The 20,953-nt window shown below is 45.7% G+C and overlaps 1 protein-coding gene across 1 annotated transcript in view; it reads right to left on the bottom strand.

Annotated features, from left to right (window-relative positions):
• The window catches only part of LOC144947437 (E3 ubiquitin-protein ligase TRIM11-like), a 37,595-nt gene extending 32,979 nt beyond the window's left edge, over positions 1-4,616 (bottom strand). Inside the window, exons 1-2 of the mRNA XM_078876683.1 lie at positions 4,044-4,616; positions 3,363-3,458 (exon numbers count right to left, since the gene is read on the bottom strand). Of these exons, the coding sequence (XP_078732809.1) occupies positions 3,363-3,458; positions 4,044-4,616 (669 nt within the window). The remainder of the gene's footprint in view (positions 1-3,362; positions 3,459-4,043) is intronic.
• Positions 4,617-20,953: the final 16,337 nt, after the last annotated feature.

The following is a 20,953-nucleotide window of genomic DNA, read 5'->3' as shown; positions in this document are numbered from 1 at the left end:
TGCTCCGTCTCCACTAGATTCAGGAGAGGAGAACCCGACAACCCAGCCTACTGCTCTCCTTGAGGAGCCGGGTTCGACGGGACATTTGCATATTCCCCCCGGGACCTCCAGGGTGAGCAAGCCCACCTCCCCTGGAGCCCGGCCACAAGGACTCGATCATAGACTCGGTTTTCGTGATCCCCATGCACACACACTCCCACACCGTCATTTGGTTGTCGCATTCAGTAGGCCGTATCGGCTATTGGCTGAACCTAGCCTTTATTGTGCTTACGGGTGTTTTTACATGTTGACGATGGGAGATGTTGGTGTTGGAGGGGATTCCAAGAGATAGCGTGTTACTGTTTTTCTCTCGTGTTGTTGTTCTGTGCTTGCGTTTTTTTACCTCTTTTCTTCTCTCCCCTACTGGTTATGTACATTTGTAAAATAGTGTATATATTGTATAGGTGGGCTTGGGTATTTAATTGGTGATTGTTATTGTTGAGGCACACATAGCGTTTCTATACTCGTTTACTCACTTTTTATCACCTTACTCACTTGGTTCGTTTTAACGGGGGAGTTGTCAGCCGGGACGGCGGGATGCTACGAAGGGGAGGGGTGATGTTGTGACATCGCGCAAGTCACTGTGTGGTGCTGGCTCTAGAGAGGCATGGCATACTCACATCACAGACATCACGTATGTAGCGACATCATGGATGTCACTGGGTAATGCCGGCTCTAGTGAAGCACGGCATGCGATGCATTGCCATCGTGGACACCCCGTATATATGTGGGTGTAGTACCAGCCCTAGAGTGACAGCGCTGAGTGGCACCACGCTCTGCGTGTAATGCTGACCCCTACAGGGTAGGGTGTGAGAGTGCAGGCCACGGGAACGAGGTTACTGTGGGCCATGGCACTCTGGTTGACTCCGAAGGACACGTGACGAGAAAAGTCTACACAGGGCCCTGGGTGGGGGCGAGGAGGTGGTCACGTGTCGGGGGAAAGATCCTACGGGAAGGATTGAGAAACCCCAAGAGGTTTCTCGAAGGTGGTCGTGGCCAGGGGTGGAGCCAGCCATCACCCGGGAGCATATAAACCGGGGTCCCCACAGGGACCGAAGTTCAGCATTGCTACCGTCATCTGAAGATCTACGTTCTACGTCCGAGAAGAAGTCACTAAAGCATGGACCGGGACACAAGCCGGGGTTGGGTCGGTTATAGCTAACTCCCAGTGTGTTTAGTGTAGTTTAGCCTGGTCCACCACCATAGGTTGGTATCTAGTAAAGGGGCAGTTACCCCTTGTGTTAATGTGTTGGTACAAATAAATGTGTTGCCTCCAAGAAGTGCGTCTGCGACTCAGTTCAATCAACTAAAGACGTGTAAGGCCCAAACTAATAGTCTTTTCTGGGAACGTCTGGCGGAAGACCCAGTGCAGTAATATTTCAACTTCCACCTCTGGGAAAAAATTTCCTGCATTCCAAAGATCCAAAGAAGGTGATGGATTTTAAGTCTGAGTGGACGAAAAGCTGTTGTTGGAAGGCAGCTAGTGCCTGTGAAAGTGACAAACCTAGGTCCCTCTGGTGGACACCAGTGGTGAGGGACGCTGTCAAATTGAATAAGGAGGATTTTTCCTAGCTATGCTCAGAAAAAGGTCTCCCGACTCGATTGAGAGGTAACGGCTTGCCAAGAGGGTGGCAGTGATAGCAATCGCTGAAGCGAAAGCCCGGGCATGGGAGGCACTTGGAGAGGCCATGGAAAAGACTACCAGCTCAGGCTGTTCTCAGTAACATTTAACTTAACTAAGGAGATAGTCGAGAGGTGGAAGGAACACTTTGAGGAGCTCCTCAACCCGGTTGACATGCCCTCCTCTCAGAAGGCAACCCTGAAAACAGCTGAGGGGATTAGATCCATCATTGCTGGAGAATATCCAGTATGGGGGCATGGAGGTGGCATCGCTGCTTTTTGCAGACAACGTTGTCCTCTTTTCCTCATCAGTCCAGATTTCACTTTAACTTTTTGATGCCGAGTGTCAAGCAGCTGGGATGAGGATCAGTGCCACAAAATCTTAGGTCATGGCTCACTCCTAGGAGATGTTGAATTGTTCTCTCCCGGTGAGGGGGGAAAATATGCCCTTAGTGGAAGAGTTCAAGTACCTCGGGGTTTTTTTCCCAAGTGATGGTAAGCGGGAGCAGGAGATCTGCCGGCGGATCAGTGTGGAGTTTGCAGTGTTGCAGGCACTGTACCGTTCCGTGGTATTGAAGCGGTAGGTGAGTTCTAGAACAAAGCTCTCGGTTTACAAGTCGATATACGTTCCCTCCTAATGACTGAAAGGATGAGATCCCGGGTACAAGTGACCGAAATGTGGTTTCTCTGCAGGGTTGCCGGGCTCACGTTCCGTGATTGGGTGAGGAGCTCGGTAATCCGGGAAAGCCTCAGAGTGGGGCCGCTGCTCCTCCGGATCGAGAGGAGCCAGTTAAGGTGGTTTGGGCACCTGGTAAAAATGCCCACCGGTATACTGCTCCTGGAACTGTCATGGGAACGTTCCACTGGGCAAAGACCCCAGGGCTGACCCAGGACACGCTGGCGGGACTATGTCACTCGGCTGGCCTGGGAACACCTGGGAATTCCCCCAGGAAGTGCTAGAGTCTGTCACCAGGGAAAGGGAGGTCTGGACCGCGCTACTCAACATTCTGCCGCAGCGACCCTCACCAGGACAAGTGGATTGAAAAACGAACGAACTCATGCATGCGACAATGCAAACTGGCTCATAGTAATATCGTTGAAGACATATCAAAAGTAGATTCAATTATTTAATTATCTGAACCATTAAAATGTACTACATGAAAAGAGTTAAACACTAATACATCATGATTCGTGCATATTCAATTTAGAACGTTTTTAATACTAATTGGCTCTACCTTGTGTCTGCTTTAGAGGTAGGTGCATGTCATGAGAGCAAAAGTGTTTTCTGAATTCCGTGTATTTTCTTGAAGTTTCTTCTCTTGTGTTTATTGTAGCATTTAACAGCCAGGTTTCCCGTCGTATTTTATCGTCATCTTCACTCGTTTTATTTCTAGTTTCTAATTCAATACAATCGATGCTCCCTACTGCGTTATTTTATATCACCCATGGCAAGTAATTCGAGTTATCCTGCTAAATTATGTGCAGTCTCACGAGATATCAACTTTTTTACTTAAAACGTTGCATTTAAAAAAAAATACATTTCAATCACCCATAACCTTAATAATGCAATATCTTTAACAGTTATTACACACTGACTCAAGCCCAGCAAAGTTCACTTGAATATATGGAGTTGTCTTCACAGCGAGAGTCAAAGACTCCACGCAGGGTGGAAGTCAAAGGGTCACAGAGCTCACGCGTGGTACCTGGACGTCCTTGCGAGCGGCCTCCATCCGTCCCACGGACGCCTCCGCCTCCAGCCTCCCCTCCTCCACCGCTCGCATCTCCTCACTGACTCCACTCTGCAAGAGACAAAGTCATCAGAGGAGACTCCACTCCATCTGGAGCCCTCCACAATGACCACTCTGAATTTCCCACCAGAAGCGTGGTCAGGAAGTCAGCCTGGACTGATGAGAAAAAGTCTAAAAGGCAAGGGGCCTGTGGACAGAGAATCAACCCACGTTGATGTTTGTTGTATGAGATGTTTATATTATTCCCAGGTGACAGTTTTTATCAGCTCATGTAGAGGTATCAAAATCAGTATATGTATTTATACTGGAGGAATCCGATGAGTTATAAAGCTCTTTTTCACAAATGTCCAGTAGGGGTGGGTAAGAACGTTAAAACAACAAACTATACAAAAAAACAGATAGTAGTGCAAAGTACAAGAAAGGTAAACAAATCACCCAATAAAATACAACTAAGCCAAACCCATCATATCAGGCAAAACCCACCGAGGTATCAATTTATTTTTCAGAAGCGACCTGGCCACAAATGATAACTCAACAAAGCAGCTTATCATGTGGAAATGTATAGCAGCCGAATAATCTCAATGCATGTATTTTTGTGCACCTCAGTGGTTCTCACTATCGGCATTCGGGCTTTACCTTCCGTGTCTGATGCTGGTCCTCCAGCGTGTCGACATCATGTCCTCTGTGTTCTCCAGTGATGGCACAGACTGTGCACACGAGGCTCACGTCTTGCTTGCAGTAGAACTTGAGCTCCTCTTTGTGCCTCTTGCACTTGCGTTCTTCAGGTTTCACATCTGGTGAAACCAGGACGTGATCATTAAACTTCATCTTCTCCAGGTGAGGCGTGAGGTGCTCTGTGCAGAAGGACGTGTCACACTTGAGGCAAGTCTTCACTGCAGGCGTATTTCCTTCTGAGCAGTGATCACAGAAAACAACACCAGCAGCAACAGCAGCAGCCATGGCCTCAGTCACTCGCAGCTGCTCTATGAGGTTGGCGATCGTCACGTTCCTGGTCAGCTGGGGTCGTCGAGGGAAGGTCTTGCGGCACTGCGGGCAGCAGTAGGAGTCTGTCTCCTTCCAGGCGTCCTCCAAGCACTGGAGGCAGAACGAGTGGCCACAGCTCAGCGTGGAGGGGCAGTCAAACGTGTCCAGGCAGATGGAGCAGATCAACTCACGGTCCACGTTCTCAGATGGAGCTGTGCTCGCCATGACCCGAGGATGCAACCAAAATAGCTCCTCACTGTGCCTCAGAGAATATATTTCAACAAAAATACTTTATGTTTATAATATCGTGAGATGTTGATTACCATTGACGAAGTGTGTTCTGTTCAGGAGACGCTGTGTGAGCAGCTCACACAGAGGAGACGAGCAAGGAAATGAACTTGACTTCACCTTCAGGTAAGGAAAAAATACCTCGAGACACGCCCTGGAATGTTCCACACGGCGGCTGGGCTCACCTGTGTAGACATGGGGTTACAGTCACGCACTGTGTTAGCTAAAATTATTTTTGTGTTTAGTTTGTTGTCCTTCCCCTGCACTTCCGATTAGCACGGTTGGCTACGTACGGTGTGGAAGAAGTTCAACACACATTGCTTTTAATGGTCTCAAGTGCAATCATATTGTACAAAAAAACAAGCAGTAGCAGCAGCTTTGGACACAGCGATGATGGTTTGTCCCACAGGCTCATTGACCCGCTAGAGTCAGGTTGTGTGCATTGCCATAGTGGAACCGCATACTGTACAAACATTCAGATTTAAATGTTAACTTTTTTCTATCTGTGTCTTTATCCATTTTTTTCTTGCAAGGCATGTTTGTTTAAGCTTCGCAATCTGTAATCGTCTTCCACCTTTACCAGCTAATATTTAACTACTGGCTTTATGCGTCCTCTGTTAATCTGCCCAATATGTTTTTGTTTTTTATTCCTACGACACCGTTTTATTCTGGGAGGACGGTGGTTGTATGTATGTTGAACTTATTTCACACCGTACGTAGTCAACTGTGCTAATCGGAGGTGTGTGGGTGAGTAGGTGAGTGTGTAGATGGGTGAGTGGGTTCATGTGTGGATGAGTGGTTGGGCGAGTGGGTGTGTGGGCGAGTGGGTGTGTGGGTGAGTGGGTGAGTATGAATGTTGAACTTATTTCGCAGCGTACGTAGCCACTCGTGCTAATCGAAGGTGCGAGTGAGTGGGTGGTGGTGGTTGAGTGAGTGGGGGGGTCATTTGGTGAGAGGGGAGACAGATGGGCAGGATGATGGCTTGATGGGTGGGTGAGCAGGCGGTGAGGGAGGGAGAAAGGGTGGCCTGGAGGGCGTGCGGTTGAGTGGTTGGGTTTTCGGGTGGATGGTCTCACACATTACCACAGCGAACAGCCCCTAGCTTAACAAACATCATATTTTGTTTAAACTTATTATCGATATGACTTTCACCGTACGTTTTCCTATTAATCGTAAAAAAATAGAGGTTTTAAAAATTTGCAACCTAACAAACATATATTCATCACCTACTGTTAATGTTCATATTTTACCACCTGGACTCGCTGAATTTGGCCGATTCTATAAAAAAAAACTTTTTATTTTGCCAGGTAATGCCCCCTGAGGTATGTTGCTCTTTTCAGAAGCGACCTAGCTACAAATGATAGCTCAGCGACGTGGCTAATTACGTGGGCAGTTCTCGCAGCCAAACACTATAAAAGCACGTTTCTAAGTGTGGAGGGAAACATCGGAGGACCCGGAGACAAATTCGCACGACCACGGGGAGAGAGACATGCAAACTCCAAGTGCATGTACAGTCGTCAGGGTCGGAATCAAACCCACGGCCTTCTGTATACCAGGCGAGGTAGTTAACATCTCCTAGCCAACACGGCAAGATTAATTTTAAAAATCAGAGCAGCGACAACGAACAAGGAAACGAACTGACTTCACCTGCAGCTAAAGTATAAACATGAGACGCGTCCTGGAATGTTGCACGTGGTAGCCCGCACTCACCTGTGTATACGTGGCGTCACATTCACACACACAGTGTCAAGGTTAAAGAGTCGCAATTGATATATTTTTGCAAAAACCCAACGGTAAACATGAAAACAGTGATGGTTTGTCTTACAGACTGGTTACACCGGATTGGGTGAGGCTGGGGTTTTTACTGTAAACCGCACCGTGTAAATTCTTATTTAAGCTTTAAAATTATAAGTAGGCTTTCGCGACCACTATTATTCATTAAAGGTGTTTTTGTGTTAGATCGCGTGAATATAAAAGTGTCGTTAAACTCGCCACCACCCGACACAACCAATGAGTGACGCTGTGCGTTTTGCCCAGCAAACCACACAGCTGTTAGTTCGTATTCAAGGTTTAAAAAAAAAAACGATTCCTATAAACCGTAAGTAAAACAGAAACCAAACAACTCAATATTTCAAGAGCCGCAATGCAACGTGGTGCGAGTACGAGAGACGGTGGTGGTGATCCTTGATAAACAAGAACGTGGTGTGAGTACTAGACACAGTGGTGGTGGTCCTTCATAAATAAAAACGTGGTGAGTACGAGAGACGCCGCTCTGGAGCCACAGGTTGCCGACCCTGTGCCCTGAACCAATTGGCGTGACCGTCAAGTAATAATAATCTCATTATTATGTAATTGGAAATGGATAAAAATAAAATAATGGTTGAGCAATTTTTTACGTATTACTAACTTAATTATAATTAAATAACGGTTTAATACTGATACCTAAATAATAATTAAATTACTGTTTGTGCTATAATACTTTGACGCTAATAATGGTATTTTAATAATTAAATTATATTTTCTACTGATTACATAATCATTCAGTAAAGGTAATATAATAATAATAAACATTTACAAAGCGCCCTTAAACAATCGCTCTCGGGGTACTATGCATGGTAATGCAGAAAATAGTGAACATCACCCAAAAAAAGAAGTTAGAAGGAGATTTGAACATCACTAAAGAGAGAAAGCCATTTTAAACAGACAGCTTTAGTGGAGATGTGAAGATGAGCAGTGTCTCGGAAGTCCCCTTGACCTCGATGGGCAACGAGTTCCAGAGTTTAGGTGCCGTGATTGCCAAGGCACCGTCACCCCCCACGTGTGTAGCCTAGACACCGTGGAACGGTGAGGAATGTACAAGCTGAGGATCTTGACGATCTTGATGGAATATTCGTGGCTGAAGGAGGTCATGAATGTAGGAAGGAGCAAGCCCATTCAATGCGAGGGCGAGTCGGTTGGCGCTGCCTTTTTCTCGTTTGTGTCATTGCCTCTTCCTTCTGCGAGGATCTGTGTTTACACTTTGCAGTTATTTCTTGGTCTCATTCTCTCCTTCTGAAAATCTGCGAAACGGGTTTATTCCTGGGGGAGATGTACCTGGTGCATGACAGCAGGTGCGTGGTGTGTGTGGATGGTAAGTAGTGTGTGTGGATGGTGGGTAGTGTTTGTGTGGATGGTGAGTAGTGTGTGGATGGTGAGTAGTGTGTGGATGGTGAGTAGTGTATATGAAGTATAGTAAACTACGGCGGGAAACCACTTGACGGGTAGCACACTTTATTCACACTTGGGTTGTCATAATAACACGTGTTGTCACTACAGCTCACGCTACACGTTCCACCTGACACGGGTGGTAACTACTGCTCACGCTACACGTTCCACCCGGCTACACACACACGGGCATTCCAGCCCCGTAGCATCCGGGGGAACCTCTAGACCCACCCCAGCTTGGGTACGGATCACGACCACTGGGTCCCGTGGCCCGGTCCTCACACGGACGTCCGGCCCCCGGGTCCCAAGGTCCCGCCTCTGAGCCACACAGGGCCCCGGTCCTTACAAGGACAGCGGGACTAGGTGTCTCAGGGCCCTATCTCTTCCTCCTCCGTCTTCCGTCTTCACTGGTCACCAACTTCTCCTCGAGCGCCCGCGCGCACCGCCTTATATAGCCCTCCGCTCCAAGGAGACGGAGCCTATGCGGACCGCGATGCGAGCACCCACCCTAACCGACCAATCATCACTCGCTGCCACACGATCCCTTCTTGTGCCAGCGCACATAACCAATCCCCACGCGCTGCCACACGATCCATCACTGTCAGCGCGCGTCACCAACACACAGCCAATCACCATCACATAACCCATGACCCCGCGCTGACCTACGATCCCTCACCGTCAGCGCGCGTCACCAACACACAGCCAATCACCACGCGCTACCCCACGATCCTTACTACCAGCGCGTATCACCACTACATATAGATGGTGAGTAGTGTGTAGATGGATGGTGAGTGGTGAGTAGTGTGTGTGGATATGGGGTGGTGCGTAGTGTGTGTAGATATTGGATGGTGAGTAGTGTGTGGATGGTGAGTAGTGTGTGTATATCAGATGCTGAGTAGTGTGGATATGGGGTGGTGAGTAGTGAGTAGATAGTGAGTCATGAATATGTTTATTCAAGGCTCACAGACAAGAAACGTGGATGTTAAATTACTTTACACGGGGTTACAAACCTCACGAGGCACCCCATGAAATGTGATCAGATGTTTAAGGAATGTAAAAACAAGCCCCGCATCACACAAACCTGTCTAGATGTACCTGTAGATTCGCGCCGTTGGCTTTAACCAGTGCCAACAACGGACTTTGTAAGCACATGATCACAATCGTAAAAATAACACATCCTGAGATGCGGGCTTTAGATTCCAATCAGTCGCCTGTGATTAAACGCGGTTCTCCGGTGAAACGAGTTGATGGTTTAAGCCCCATTACCAATGCCAGGCATGAACACAAACGCATACAGAGTTTGTCCAAAGTCCATCTGTGAGCATTGTAGAGTCGTGCTTTGACCGCCGTGCGTCGAACATTGATGTTAATTTGGCATCTTTGGACTGACGTACATCAAAATCGGAATATTTATACTGTAGGAGAAATGCGATAACCTGTAACGCTCTATAAAACAGATGTCCAGTAGGGGCACGGGGGAAGAACGTTACAACAACAAACAGTACACAAATATGATAGTAGCAAGTACAAGGAAAGTTAAGAAATCACCATAACACATCTACAGTATAAAAATGAAAGTTAGTAGTTCCGTGCGTCTGTTTACATTCCGAGATTGCAAGAAAGTGCCAGCTTTATAAACCGTTTTTTTTCGGAATCCAGCGATTTATTCTACATGGCTCCATGTTACCAGTGGTGTGACAAACGGCGTACGAATATACACAATGTTGATACACAGCTGCTTTTGTTGCACAACATTGATGGTTGACACGTCACCGATGTCTCTTTTATTTCACTATGTACGATTTATCACCGGTGTGACTTTTCTTTGACGACAGACACTTCTGATTATTTTATCAAAATACCCTCACCATATACTGCAAAAAAGCTCAGATATAGCATATGGTGTGGATATGCATAGCTGTCAACCCCTTATTACAGACCAATTCAGACCTTATTGGTCACCCCACCCTTATAAATCTCAACGTTCATCCTACAAAGTCCAATCACAAGGGAGAAACACAAACAAATAGACGAAAATATATCTTTAGTCAAGAATACGGGTAAACCGTATGGGTTGACAGTCATGGGTATGAAACAACATTACACATCACACTATACAACACACTATGCACTGTATACAACTAATCTATAGTATGCGGTGAGAGTATGAAACGCACACGTGTACTATATCTGAGCTGTACACAGTAGGTAGTGTGATGTGTAATGTTATGGACAACCTCATCGATTGGGTCAAGGTTACGGGCCCCCCAGCTCGCGCTCGGCCTACCTGTACGTTTTCACGTGTGTGTTTAACTGTTGTGGTTCTTTGTTATTTTATAGATGGCAGTTCTGCTGTGTATTCTACTGCTGTCCCTCCCGGCCATATCTAGTGCCAATCACAACTCCACCACTGGCAGCCCTCGTTATTTCTCGTCCATACTTGATGCTCTATTTGCCACTACACCTGCTAGTGAAACAGCTTATAGCCACTTCTACACTGCATCATTGTATCCTTTTAAACCCTACCTCTGTCCTATTACTTCACCAGCACTCCTTTCTAACTTCATTATGCTCTTTAAAATGTCACCATACGTAAGCAGCTGCTATTCGTCCAAGGTTCGTCGCTCTTCATCCTTTCACAGAAAATACTTGTGCAAACTATTAAATCTACTTTTCTTATTTCTGGGAGGTATTCTGTAGATTTTTCTGGCAGAAAAGGTGTTAGTGTTCTACACGTCAACATCAGAGGGCTTGTGATTAAATTAAGTCAACTAAAACTAGAAGTGGCAAATCTGCACCCAGACATTTTCTGCCTTACAGAAACATTACAATGTATAAGGGTGGTTTATAGTAATACAGTATATAATTTAATGTTGGGTTTTTCTATGGCAGTATATAGTACAGTGTAAACTCGTGTGATGTAAGATAATAAAGTTTAGATGGAAGCATATTATATATTTTTTTACGACGTAGAATTGTAATGTATTACTTACTGTAAGTAACAGCTTATTGTAGAGTATATTTAGTATACTGATGATAATATGTAGTTTATACTTTAGTTGTTTACGTGGTGGTTTTAGTTACTGCGGCTACATACTATTAACAATCCTTCCCTTCATTAATGCTACCCCTATACAGCACACTATGCACTGTCTATAACTCAGCTATAGTACATGGTGAGGGTATATAGCAACATTACACATCACACTATACAGCACACTATGCACTGTCTATAACTCAGCTATAGTACATGATGAGGGTATGTAACATTTTTTCGATTTAAAGCTTTCGTGACTGCAGGGATTCATCTTCTTGGTTCTTTTGGTAAAGTCACGTAGAAGGGAAGTAATAAAATAATAAAAATGAAACATAATAAAACAATTCTCACGACGTTTCGGCCACAACGCAAGTAGCCGTTCTCAGGTGAAAACCAGGTCTGTCGAGGCGACAGCGTCGAAATGAAACAGCACACGTGCTTGGACCATGTATATAAGCTGGGTTGGAAAGAGGGAAGAAAGGGGGAGCCTTGACAAAAGAATATGCATATCAAGAGAAATTTAGCATATTTATGGGAAATGCAGGTATGTGAGTAGTACTACTTATGCCCGTGCATTATGCAGGATTAGCAGCATCAAAGGGAGGGGATATGGGAAATGCAGGTATGTGATATGGGAAATGCAGGTATGTGAATAGTACTATTTATGCCCGTGCAATATGCAGGATTAGCAGCATCAAAGGGAGGGGATAGGGGTAGCATTAATGAAGGGAAGGAGTGTTAATAGCATTCCCCCCCCCCCTTCCAACCCAGCTTAAATAGATGCTCCAAGCGTGGTGGTGTTTTCTTTTAGACGCTGTCGCCTCGACAGACCTGGTCTTCAGCTGAGGATGGCTGCTTGTGTTGTGGCCGAAACTTCGTGAGAATTATTTTATTATGTTTTATTTTTATTATTTTATTACTTCCCTTCTACGTGACTTTACCGAAAGAACCAAGAAGATACACTGTACAATTGACCGTCGTGTGAAAGATACTAAGAGGAAGCAACAAAATGTCAATGGGAGAGTAGTGGGAGGAAACTTGCAGCGGAGCAAAGAATCCATTCCCTGCGGATAATACAATGCCGGTGAGTGGAACGCGGTCTGAAAGTCACCGTAAACGTGAACACAATCAGTTAAGATCTGAAATGGTTAATTACGTCCTTCCAATGATTGCTAAGCCGGAATCCATCTTCTCGGTTGAAATTGTCTGTGTGTTTGTATATGTGGATCGCCTCATGAACGAATCTCTCATGGTAGCCAGATAGCTTGCAGAGAACCTCTGTCTTGGAGAAGTGAATATCATGTCAGCCCACTGAATTGTAACAGTGATCTGCTACGGCTGATGTGTTTGTCCTACCGTGTTTCAAGTCTGCTTTATGTTCACGGATGCGGTCCGAGACATGTCGTTTGGTTTCTCCAATGTAACTGCTACCACAGAGGCAACTTAGTTTCTAGACGCCAGGGTATTGTATGTCTGGAACCACATCTTTTACAGACGGGACCAGATCACGGATTTTATGTACTGTGTTGAATCGGACCTGGATCTTGTGTTTTATCAGGATTTTGGAGATCTTTTTTGTGACCCCAGCAGTATAGGGTAAGGTGATGGTCTTGAAAGGCTCCTCAACAGGATCCTTCTTGATGGTTGGAGTGATGGCTTTGCGGAGTGTGTAGTCGGAGTAATCATTAGTCTTAAGAGCTTGGCGTACGTGTTTGAGTTCACTGGCAATGTGTTCCTGGTCGGATATGCATTGGGCTCTATGGCATAGAGTCTTGATGAGGGAATTATTCTGGGATGGATGGTGGTGGGAATCCGGTTTTAGGTAAGCATCCGTATGGGTGGCTTTCCTGTAGACAGAGTGGCTCATTGAACCATCAGGTCTCCTTTAAATTAGGACATCCAAAAAGGGTAGCTTGCCATCTTTGTCGACTTCCATGGTGAATCTGATAGCTGGATGTATGGAATTGATGTGGTCTAGAAATTGGTCTAGAGCAGGCCAGCCATGTGGCCAGATGACAAAAGTGTCATCTACGTACCTGTTCCATAGGGTCGGGCGTAGAGTGGTAGTCTGGATGGCGTCAGTCTCAAATTTCTCCATGAAAACGTTGGCTACAACCGGAGATAGGGGGAGCCCATTAGGGTTCCCTCATTTTGCTTGTAAAAAGTTCCGTTCCAGGTGAAGTATGTATTGGTTAAGCAGTGTCTCACTAGGGGGGGTACCCCAGCATTCAGTCCTTGATGAACCAAGTCTTCAATGATTGCGATGGTGTCAGGTACAGGAACTTTGGTAAATAAGGAAACCACATCAAAACTGACAAGCAGGTCGTCTGGGGTACAGGGAAAACCCCTTGATTGTCGATACCAGGTCAGTAGAGTTTAGTACCGCAGAGGTGGTTTTTCCAGTGAAAGGCCGTAGGATTTCAGACAAAAAACGAGCCAGTTTGTAGGTGGGGGAGTTGATAGTAAAGACAATGGGACGAAGAGGTGTATCTTCTTTATGTATCTTTGGCAAGCCGTATTATCTTGGTGGCCTGGCTGCAGAAGGTTTCAACGAGAACTGTTTGGTCTGATCAATTAATGCGGTTGAATCAGAAATTATTCTGTCGGTTTTAGAGACGAGGCTGTTGGTGGGGTCTCTTTTATTTTTGTATAACTGCCATCGTTGAGTAGTTCTTGAATTTAGTTGTTGTATTCTATTTTATCCATGATAACAGTGGCATTGCCTTTGTCAGCTGAGAGGATGACAATGTCATCCCTCTTTTTTAATTGAGCTAATTCAAAACGCTCATCTTTGCTGATGTTGCTGGCTGGCATCTTAGCGTTTTTGAGGGTTGCACAGATTTCAGATCTTGCTACGTCTGCAGCGATGTGACTCAGGCCCTTGAGAGCTACATCTACTCTAGCAATTATATCATTAACTGGCATGTGTCTAGGTGTGACTGCAAAGTTTAGTCCTTTAACTAAAACGGATTTCAGACCTTCAGAAATAAAACTGTTACTGCGATTAATTACGACTTTGTTAACGTCTAGCTTATTCAATGTGTGGGTCCGGTCTCTTGTTTGAAAGGCGGTTGAATTTGGAAATCAAGTTGTCCTTACATTTGGTCACTGTTACAATTCAGTGGGCTCACATGATATTCACTTCTCCAAGACAGAGGTTCTCTGCAAGCCATCTGGCTACCATGAGAGATTCGTTCATGAGGCGATCCACATATACAAACACACAGACAATTTCAACCGAGAAGATGGATTCCGGCTTAGCAATCATTGGATGGACATACTTAACCATTTCAGATCTTAACTGATTGTGTTCACGTTTACGGTGACTTTCAGACCGCGTTCCACTCACCAGCATTGTATTCTCCGCAGGGAATGGATTCTTTGCTCCGCTGCAAGTTTCCTACCACTACTCTCCCATTGACATATTTCGTTGCTTCCTCTTAGTATCTTTCACACGACGGTCAATGGTACAGTGTATAATAACAAATAGTATAACATTTATATGCATAATACAATGTACAAAGTAATATATAGTATCGTAATTGTATAGTGAATATACAGCAGTGTGATATACATTAGGGTGGGTAGAATAATACATAGTGTAATATTACAATGTATAAGGTATAGGGTAGTTTATAGCAATACAGTATATAATTTAATGTTGGGTTTGTCTATGGCAGTATATAGTACGGTGTAGACTCGTGTGATGTAAGAGAATAAAGTTTAGATGGAAGCATATTATATATATATTTTTATGACGTAGAATTGTAACTCAGCTTATTGTAGAGTATATTTAGTATACTGATGATAATATGTAGTTTATACTTTAGTTATTTGCGTAGTGGTTTTAGTTACTGCGGCTACATACTATTAACACTCCTTCCCTTCATTAATGCTACCCCTATCCCCTCCCTTTGATGCTGTTAATCCTGCATAATGCACGGGCATAAATAGTACTATTCACATACCTGCATTTCCCATATCAAATACCTGCATTTCCCATATCCCCTCCCTTTGATGCTACTAATCCTGCATAATGCACGGGCATAAGTAGTACTAATCACATACCTGCATTTCCCATAAATATGCTAAATTCCTCTTGATATGCATATTCTTTTGTCAAGGCTCCCCCTTTCTTCCCCCCTTCCAACCCAGCTTATATACATGCTCCAAGCACGTGTGCTGTTTCATTCAGACGCTGTCGCCTCGACAGACCTGGTTTTCACCTGAGGACGGATACTTGCGTTGTGGCCGAAACGTCGTGAGAATTGTTTTATTATGTTTTATTTTAATTATTTTATTACTTCCCTTCTACGTGACTTTACCGAAAGAACCAAGAAGAGGTATGTAACATCATTACACATCACACTATACAGAACACTATGCACTCTATATAACTCAGCTATAGTACATTAGTACATGGTGAGGGTATGTAACAACATTACACATTACACACTTCAGCACACTATGCACTGTCTATAACTCAGCTATAGTACATGGTGAGGGTATGTAACAACATTACACATCACACTATACAGCACACTATGCACTATCTATAACTCAGCTATAGTAAGTACATGGTGAGGGTATGTAACAGCATTACACATCACACTATACAGCACACTATGCACTGTATGTAACTCAGCTATAATGCATGGTGAGGGTATGTAACACCATTACGCATCACACTCTACATCACACTATGCACTGTATATAACTCAGCTATAGTACATGGTGAGGGTATGTAACAACATTACACATCACACTATACAGCACACTATGCACTGTCTGTAACTCATCTATAGTACATGGTGAGGGTATGTAACAACATTGCACATCACACTACAGCACACTATGCATTGTCTATAACTCAGCTATAGTACATGGTGAGGGTATGTAACAACATTACACAACACACTATACAACACACTATGCACTGTATATAACTCAGCTATAGTACATGGTGAGGGTAACAGCATTACACATACGTGTACTGTATCTGAGCTGTACGTAGTAGATAGTGTGATGTGTCATGTTATAGACAACCTCATCGCTTGGGTCTGGGTAGTAAATATAAACACACTGGCATAGCTTCTCAGTGATGTGAGTTACACTGTCATAGACACACGGAGAAACTGAAATGCACACAAATATATACACGTGCAAATACACTCGTATTTTTAACAATGAAAACTCCAGTTGATTCATGACACTCTGTGGCCTTAAAAGGCAGTACTGTATACAACAGGCGGCGTGTCGAGCAAAGGCCCCTCTTCATAGCACATCGTGAGCCCGGAGAAGTTGTGGAGCGACTCTCCGAATGTGCTGAGATTGTTTTGTTGTTGTTGTTGTTATTTGTGCGCCACTGCCAAACGAAGCGTCGCCAAAACATTTTGGTGATTTGAGAACGGCTCGCCATGCTACGGCGATACAGAAGCTGGCGTTGGTATTTATTTATTAATTCGCTGTTGCTCCGCTAAACTCTGCCACGTGCACACAGAGAGAAACGCGTGCGTGGGAACCAATTCCAAATCCTTACATTAACTCAAGCAACGATCATCAGTCAAATCCAAACACGCACGCACTCATTCATAATCGCAGTCCTGCTTAACTCTCAATTATGTCCTATGAAGTAGGGCCGTTGCCTGAAAGGTCGATTAATGTTACTTTTAAGCTCTACGCAGTATTTGACGAACGCGTGGAGTTATTTTAACAGCGAGTGAACGTACCACATGAAATGGCAGTGCGCACCGCGCATTCGTGCGTTTGACTCGTGGGTGCGATGCCTTGCCTCTGTTCTTGGCTCTGTATCAATGTGTTTCACGTTGTATATAAACCGTGTAAGATGTAGATTTTAAATTTTTTTATTTTGGTGTTATTAGATGTTAACTCCCTCGTCTGGTATGCAGGGGGTCGTGGATTCTATCCCCAACCCGACACCTGCTGCATATTTGGAGATTTTGGTGTCTCTCTTCCCGTGGTCATGTGGGTTTTCTCCGGGTCCACCGGTTTTCCCTCCACCTTTATAATTAACATCACGCGTTTAGAGTATTTGGCTGCTATATTTTTCCACATGATGTTAAGACACTTCGTTGAGCTTTCATTTATGGATAGGTAGTTCCTGTTAAAGAGTTACATTGCTCAGTGGGCCTTAACTAAGACAATATAATAAAAATGTAGTATATAATAAAACGTTTTATGTGTCACTTGATACCTTGGACACTCTTCTATGAGAAGTTCAATCGAGGGACTTTCCAGGTACATTTTTTTAACCATCAACATCCTGGGATCTCACAGCATCGGAAATGAACAAGAAAGCGAACATTACTTAGCACGAGGTTACAAACCTCACGAGACACTCGGTGGAAATGTGCTCAGGTGGTCAAGATCGCACGCAGCTGTCGAGACGCACCGTGAGACACGTTACACGGTCGGCTTTGACCAGTTCCAGCCGGGAGCCAGATCCACTCGCTACGCTCTCAGTGGGAGCTGCGCTCGCCATGACTCGTGGCTTCTCACCGATAGCTGCTCGCTGTGGCTGAGAGACGCTGTCCCTGGAGCCCACACGGCAGCGACGAACTAAGACACGAATCGACTCACCTACGTAGACAGGAGCGTTGCATTTGTAATGCGAGCGTAAATGGGGTTGTTGCTGGCCTCTGGTCCAATCACGCGGCCCGGGGCATTGGGGGGCGGAGCCTGGTCTGCATGGCGTGTGGGAGGGGCCACCGTTCACCTCGGCTCCAATGGGAGGCGAGGTGAATGGGGGCGGAGCCAGCAGGGTAGTATGGGAAGGCCGGATCTAACGATCCGGGAGGCGGGAGTCAGGGTCACGTGGGGGGAATGGATATAAGTGGGAGCCCTGAAGAGATCGGGGCAGTCGGGGAAGTTAAGAGTCTGAGCCACGTTGGGTGGTGAGAGAGATCCGCGCCATCGGCCACGTGGCCGAAGGACCTCAGCACGCCGTCGGCCAGCGGTGTGCGGAGTGTGGGAGTAGAGGAGCTAACGGAGGAGCGTGCGTGGCACGCGAGAGAGAGCGTGCGTAGTACGCGAGAGAGAGCGTGCGTAGTACGCGAGAGAGAGAGCATGTGTGGGGTGCGCGCGAGACGACACTGGTCCGAGGAGGCCAGTGGGGGTGTGGAAAAGAACCTGAATAAAAGACAAACAGAGACCAGCATCGCCTGTCGGAGTCTTTGATGACACATTCACACCACGGTGTTGGGGTTTACGGGTCGCGATTTATACAAAACTCAGAGTGGCCAGGCAAATGGTGATGGTTTATCCCTTGCCCTAATTTTGTCGGCTATGGTGAGGCTCTGTCGGTTTCAGCAACAAACCCTAACTTGTAAATCATTCTTATTAAAGAAAGTAAAAAAAGAATGTCGTCTCTATCATTGCCATTATTTTAGCATAACAGTTTAAAATGTCCTTAAAAAATAATCAACTTAATATTTACAAATGATCTCCCAAATTTACGTGTAAATTAGTGGGGGATCAGGTGGGAAGTTGATCGTGTGGGTGGTTGAGCAGGTGTGTGTGTAGGTGGAGATTGATGTTGTAGTGGTTCGTGTGCTGTGCTACGAACCTGCCCACCCAAGTTTGGTTCCCACTCATGACCATTGTCTGAACCGGCCATGGGCCTCCCCTAAGTCGACTCAGCCTCAAATTAGTACTTGGTGTGGAGTTTAAACATTGGCATTCGGGAGACAAATGCGGCCAGGCTTGGTGCTGGCTACCCACCCACTCGTGTGCCGTGCCGGCCATCATAGGTGCTTGCTAACACCACTTCCCCAACAGTTTGTTCAGGCTATACAGGGGATCTTTGCTTTGTGCGGGTAGGTGTGTGAGTGAGTGAGGGGGTTAGCAGGTGATCAAGTGGGAGGGATATCAGCCATGAATGGGCGCTTGAATATGCATGAGGTGGACAGGTGGGAGGGTGGACAGACGAGTAGGTGGACGAGTGGGTGGGCAGATGGGAGGGTAGGAGGAACGGGTGGCAGGGTGGGTAGGTGTATGGCCGAGCAGGTGTGAGTGTGGGCAGGTGGGAGTGAGGGGCTCTGTAGATGGCTGGGTGAGTCGTGGGTTATGGAGTGGCAGGTGTCGGGTAGGAGAGTGTTGGGTGCAGGTGAGTAGGTGGTGGTCATCATTTTCAAGCGTAGTCAATGTTTTTATCATCATCATGCTCTTCATCATCATCATTCATCAGTCAGGATCCATTCATCATCATAGATCACCGTGACGAGGAACAAGCAAACCGACTGAGAGTGCAGCTATAAATACCAAGAGACACGCCATGGAATGTGGCCCTAGGCTACAGACAGCACTTACCTGTGAAGATTTACAAACCGTGCCGGGTTTAGTCTCAGATAATATAACATCTATACAAATAAAATAACAATTAACATCTCAAACATGCGTGTTGACACAATTTAGTCAGGCTCAGCTCTGAGACGGACATTCACAGCCTGGATGACAATATTGAAAATAGATTTTCAGATTTTTTTTTATTCACCCAGAATACAATGACCCTTGACCCACAACACAATGCGATTCCAATTCACAGGTAACCCAGAACACAATCAAGTCTATTTATATTTACGCGATCTAACCAAGAAACCGTTATTATTGATAATATTGGTCGCGAAAGCCTACGTGTTAAAGTCGATTTGTATAACCAGGTGAGAACTCAAGAGACCAGGATGAGTCTCGGTTGCAAGAATGATGATGTTGCTTCTGCTACGGATGATGATTCCGTTGCTGCTGATGATGATTGCAATATTGTTATTGATGCTCCTGGTCCTACTCCTGATACTGATGATGATAATGATGGAGCTGCTGATGCTGTTGCTTCTGTCACTAATTCTGCTGATGATGCTATTTCTGCTGATGCTGATGATCGAGTGGAGTTTAATTTGAGATTAACGAGGTGAGAACTCAGGAGATCAGGATGAGATTCATTGAAAAGAGTTACCCGGGTCACAAAATGAAAAAGCAAAACAAGTCAAACCCATGCCAGCAATGAAGAAAATATAAATCTCACTCACAGCCCAGACTACAATGCGATTATCGTTCACACAATTACACAACTGGTGCGTTAAATTAAATGTGTCTCAAATCATCTACGCGTCGCTAAACAGCCTGAAACTCGAGGTTGGGTTCACACCAGATTGTTTTCTCACGTTAGGGAGGGGCGCCGCGGTGGCTAGGAGATGTTAACTCCCTCGCCTGGTATGCAGGAGGTCGACGGCTGATGAAAATATTTAGAGTTTGCGGTGTCTCCATTTAATAACACAAAAGACAATTCCCATTTTTGTCGGCAGTGGGAGGCGTTTTCCCATTAAATTAAGGTTATGGCTGCAGTTACAAATCTAAGTCAGAGAGCAGATAATTACAATATTTATCAAAGCAAACCTTAATTATGAATAATATTGGTGGCAAAAGACCTCCTCCTACTACAAAGTGTGGCTTCTCACTCTCTATGCCCTGTAAAATAAAACTAGTTTGGGTTGGGGGTGAGGAGGGAGTCGCTCGACCCCTGGTTATAACAAAAATGTTATAAGCCCAGCAACGCTCGCCACACACCACGAGTAGTTCCCCCCTAGTGATGCCATCCCATTCCCACTTCGGGTTTATCGCCGAACAAGCGAGTGACCGCGAGGGGACGGCGCGAGTCACCCCGTAGCGTCACGTGACGCGTGTTCCCAGCATGCCCGCGGTGGAGCTCCGCCCTCTCGGCGTTGAGCGCCACGCGGCGCGCGGTGCGAGGGACGATGGGGTCAGAGAGAACCATGGCTCCCCCCACTCCCTCCCACCCCCCACCAGTGCGCTAACCACTGCACCACCTCTCCACCCCACACTACATACATGCCCCACTATACACTAAAGACAAAAAGATCGCCCGTGTAGCCATAACAGACTGTTGGGGCAAGTGCTGTGAGAAGCGAATAACAACTTTCAAGGCCGGCACTGTGGAACACGAAGGGGTGGGTGGCAAGCACCATGTCCAGACATACACAAAGACACACATGGACAC

This window comes from Lampetra fluviatilis, chromosome 45, assembly GCF_964198595.1.
Source record: "Lampetra fluviatilis chromosome 45, kcLamFluv1.1, whole genome shotgun sequence".
NCBI lineage: Eukaryota > Metazoa > Chordata > Hyperoartia > Petromyzontiformes > Petromyzontidae > Lampetra > Lampetra fluviatilis.
Note: the sequence above shows the minus strand (reverse complement) of the source record. Positions and strands in the feature narration are given on the sequence as shown.